This window comes from Propithecus coquereli, unplaced genomic scaffold (genome assembly GCF_000956105.1).
Source record: "Propithecus coquereli isolate 6110/MARCELLA unplaced genomic scaffold, Pcoq_1.0 Scaffold164, whole genome shotgun sequence".
Lineage (NCBI taxonomy): Eukaryota > Metazoa > Chordata > Mammalia > Primates > Indriidae > Propithecus > Propithecus coquereli.
This window is the reverse complement of record NW_012140969.1, coordinates 561,602-565,996: the sequence shown is the minus strand read 5'-3', so window position 1 is coordinate 565,996 and position 4,395 is coordinate 561,602. Positions and strand designations below refer to the sequence as shown.

The 4,395-nt window shown below is 54.1% G+C and overlaps 1 protein-coding gene across 1 annotated transcript in view; it reads right to left on the bottom strand.

Moving 5' to 3' along the window:
* FBN3 (fibrillin 3) overlaps window positions 1-4,395 on the bottom strand; it is a 60,840-nt gene that overhangs the window by 50,583 nt on the left and 5,862 nt on the right. Inside the window, exons 8-12 of the mRNA XM_012641227.1 lie at window positions 3,313-3,465; window positions 3,053-3,235; window positions 2,613-2,756; window positions 2,421-2,540; window positions 2,178-2,303 (exon numbers count right to left, since the gene is read on the bottom strand). Of these exons, the coding sequence (XP_012496681.1) occupies window positions 2,178-2,303; window positions 2,421-2,540; window positions 2,613-2,756; window positions 3,053-3,235; window positions 3,313-3,465 (726 nt within the window). The remainder of the gene's footprint in view (window positions 1-2,177; window positions 2,304-2,420; window positions 2,541-2,612; window positions 2,757-3,052; window positions 3,236-3,312; window positions 3,466-4,395) is intronic.

Sequence of the window (4,395 nt, the reverse complement as noted above, 5' to 3'; positions counted from 1 at the left end):
AAAAAAAAAAAAAAAAAAGTAAATGGTTAAAATGATATATTTTGTTACATATAATTTGCCACGATAAAAAATGCAAAAAATAATTGAATAAACAAGGTGGTGGTTGCATAACATTGAGACTCTAATTAATGCCAACAGATTGTTCAGTTACAAATGGTGAAAAGGTAAATTTTATGTTATGTACATTTTTTTCACAATTTAAAAATGCAAAAAAAAATGTGTTTTACTAAATGAAGTGGAGGTTGCATGACATTGGGAATGTACTAAATGCGATGGACGTAATCGCTTTTAAATGATTAAATTTAGGTTGTGTGAATCTCATTTCAAGTTTTTAAAAAAGGAAAGAGAAAAAAAAGACCCGCCAGCTAATAAGAAAATAGTCTCGGCCGGGCGCGGTGGCTCACGCCTGTAATCCCAGCACTCTGGGAGGCCGATTGTTTGAGCTCAGGAGTTCGAAACCAGCCTGAGCAAGAGCGAGACCCCGTCTTTACTAAAAATAGAAAGAAATTAATCGGACAACTAAAACTATATAGAAAAAATTAGCCAGGTCTGGTGGCGCATGCCTGTAGTCCCAGCTACTCGGGAGGCTGAGGCTGGAGGATCGCTTGAGTCCAGGAGTTTGAGGTTGCTGTGAGCTAGGCTGATGCCACGGCACTCTAGCCCAGGCAAAGAAAGAAAATAGTCTCATTTTAAAGGAAGAAATTAGTTGTTCCCCAAAATGTCAGTTTTAAACAATAAAGGGTGGTATATATAGCAAAAAAGGAACACGTGAATGAGATGCACACAGAAAAATCTGTACATGGATGTTTTCACAATGGCATTATCCCTAACAGCAAAATGTGGCAGGAACGCAATGCCCATCAACTGATGAACAGATAAACACAATGGAGTCGATTCACACAGTAGAATATTATTCAGCCATAAACAGGTACGAAGCCCTGACATACGCTATGACATGGATGAACCCTGAGGACAGTATTGCTAAGGGAAAGAAGCCAGACACAAGAAACCACATAGTGTAGGACCCCATTTATAGCAAATATCCAGCACAGGCAAATCCACAGAGTCCAAAAATAATTTAGCCTAGTGCCCAGAACTGGAGGGGGGATGAAGGTTTGTGGCGTGACTACTAGTGGATATATGGGGTTTATTTTTGAGGTGATAAAAATGTTCTCAATTCAGATTACGGTGATACTTGGACAGCCCTGTGCATACACTCAAAACCATTGCATTGCACTCTTTTTTGTTGTTGTTGTTGAGACAGAATCTCACTCTGTTGCCCGGGCTAGAATGCTATGGCGTCAGCCTAGCTCACAGCACCTCAAACTCCTGGGCTCGAGCGATCCTCCTGCCTCAGCCTCCCGAGTAGCTGGGACTACAAGCATGTGCCACCATGCCCGGCTGATGTTTTCTTTATATTTTTAGTTGTCCAGTTAATTTCTTTCTATTTTTTAGTAGAGACGGGGTCTCGCTCTTGCTCAGGCTGGTCTCGAACTCCTGAGCTCAAACTATCTGCCCGCCTCGGCCTCCCAGAGAGCTAGGATTATAGGCGTGAGCCACCGCGCCCGGCCGCGTTGCCCTCCACATGGTCAGTTTCATGGTTTGTGAATGACACATCGATAAAAATGCTAAACAAGACTTGTTTTAAATGAATGAATGGAGAAAGGACAAAATCCTTCCGCAGGAGAGAAGGTTTTAAGGCAGGTCTCCTTAGACAAGGTGACAAAGAGGTTCCCCCCACTGGTTCCCACAGGCAGTGGCTGATGGGGCACAGATCTATGCCCCGCCCATCGCCCCCTCAAAATAGCCCACAGGAAGCCGGAGAGGAGGGCGCTCTCCAAGGTCCTGATCGCAAACCCTCTCTCCGTGTCCAGGCCATTCTGGGGTGTCCCGGGACGGGAGAGGGAACCTGGTTCGTTCAGACCAGGGTCAGGTGGCTACTGGCGTGGTCTTGCGATTCATTGGAATGAATTCAGGAAGGAGGCGAAAGTCGACGTGAACAGGTGAGAAGAAGGGTCTAAGGTGGGTTGCTGGGCTCAGAGGTGAGCAGAGGAGACATCGTAGGGAGGAAGGTGGGTGACGGGACAGAAATGAAGAGAAACGAAGATTCAAGGTGGCCATAAAGGGCAGTTAGTGGGGCCCAGGAGCCTCCTGCCTCCTGCCCACCCCCAACTCACCCACGCAGGTCTTGCCATCACTGCTGGGCTCAAAGCCTGCGTTGCAGACACACTGGAAGCTGCCCTCCGTGTTGACACAGCGGCCCGGGTGGCAAAGGCCACCATTAACAGCGCACTCGTCCACATCTGGGGGGAGGGAGGCGGGCACTCAGGAGGCGCCTCCCACCTCACCCCCCCAGCCCAGGCTCGGCCCTCCTCACCGTCACCCCCACTCTCAGATGGATGGATGGACGGCGGCCGTACCCACGCACGCCTGCTTGGTGAGCGCGGCCTGGAAGCCCTGGTGACACCGGCAGTTATAGGAGCCCGGGGTGTTGACGCAGTCACCATGGGGACAGGGGCTGCTGGTGCACTCGTCCACATCTATGGCAGAGGACCCTGAGCTCCAACCTCGGCAGGACGTGCCACCCCCCTCCACCCGGCCACGCCGCTCACCAATGCACTCGCCCCGCACGTCCTGGGCGTAGCCCGCGCTGCACTCGCAGCGGTAGCTGGACGGGGTGGGCAGGCAGCGGCCGTGGAGACACAGGTTGGTGAAATGCCGGCAGATGTCAATGGACTGGTTCAGGGCGGCTGTGCCTGCGGGTGGGGCTGGTGGGAGCACCTGAGCACCGGCTGGGCTTTGCCCCGGGACCACCCACCCGCTCCGATGCTAGGACCCTGTCCCCCTACGTCCTGGAGAGTCCTGCCTCAGATTCAGACCCCAATCCAGAGCCTAGACCCACCTCAGACCGCTATGCCGGGCCAGACTCCCCTTGCAAAGCCCCAGTCTGCTCTCTGATGCCTGGACCCCTCCCCTGCCATTCAGAGCCCCCTCCTCAGACCCAGGCCCACCCCCTGGTCTTGGAACCTTCCCCAAAAGTCTCAGGCCTCACCAGTGTTGGGGTTGCCAGGGCCCAGGCTGGGGACCCCACGCCCACTGGACACATGGGGGCCGTGTCGCGCCAGCCCAAGGCCAGGACCCGCGCCATTGGACCCGAAGCTCGGGAGGCCAGGGAAGAGGCCAGGGCGGGCAGGCAGCAGGGGGAGCCCCTGGGTGCACAGTCGCTGGAACTTCTCTGCAAGGAGGCAGGGGTGAGGCTGGGTCCTTGAAGCTGCCCTGGGTCCCCGATCTAAGGAAACAAGCTTTACTCACCAGAGCCCCGAGGAGGACACAGCTCAGGGGCCGGCCCAGCTGCCCAGCACCTGCCCTTGTCACAGCAGCACTGCCTGCGAGTGTAGTGGCCGGCGAGCTCTCTGGCACAGCGGCCCCCGAAGAGCGCTGAGAAGCAGGTGCCTGCCCGGTGGTCTGCGGGAGGGCAGAGCGTGGGGCCCGTGAGCACAGGGTGGGGAGTCGGGGGACATGAGCTACCAGACCTGGATCCAAATCCCACCTGCACCAGCACTGCCTGTAGGACGGGTCTCCTTGCCTCTCTGTGCCTCAGTTTCCCCATCCATAAACCAGGGACATTCTGAGTACCCACCTCACCTTGGAAGAGTGTTGCCGGGATGATAAGTCTGGCCCGTGGCCAGTTCTTACTCAGTGCCATCTTTTATTACCGAGATTTCCAAATGATCACACGGAGGTAGATTTGGGCTCATTCCAAGCAAGTGTTCCCATATCCAAACCTGGTACTGGCAGTGAGACTCCTGTCGCTGCAGGTATTCAACCACACTGAGGAAGACCCTCCTTGGTAGGAAGTCAGGCAGAGACAGTAAGATCTATAGCTGCCTGTCCTCACTTGCTGGCCTTGAGCATTTCAGGGAAACCTACAAGGCTGGGAATTTCAGGGCCCCTGGGGAGAACGAGGCAGAGGCTCCCCCTGTATGAGAACCACAGACCTTCTTCCGCTTCCCACCATGCCCTGGAGTCCAACGGCTTTACACAGTGATCCGATTTCTCAGGCTCTGATGAGAAGAGCGTATTTTAAGGTTTAAAAACCCACAAATCTTGGCCAGTGGCTCACAGCTGAGAAACCCCTCCCATCAGCCGGGAGAGCCGCTGGCGGCTGCCCCAATCCTGCTCCCAGCTGGAAAGATACGCAAATGTTTCCACCTCCCCAGCCCCACCGCGTGCACCTGGGGGCCCCCCAGATACATATGTGGGAGTCTCGGTTCTTTCCTCCAAGGGGCTGCCTAGACGAGGAGAGGTCAACAAACCGGTTCAAGGTTACACAGCTGCAAAAGCGTGTGTGTTGGGGGGAGGCTGGGAGGGGAATACTTGTAGCTCTGACTCAGG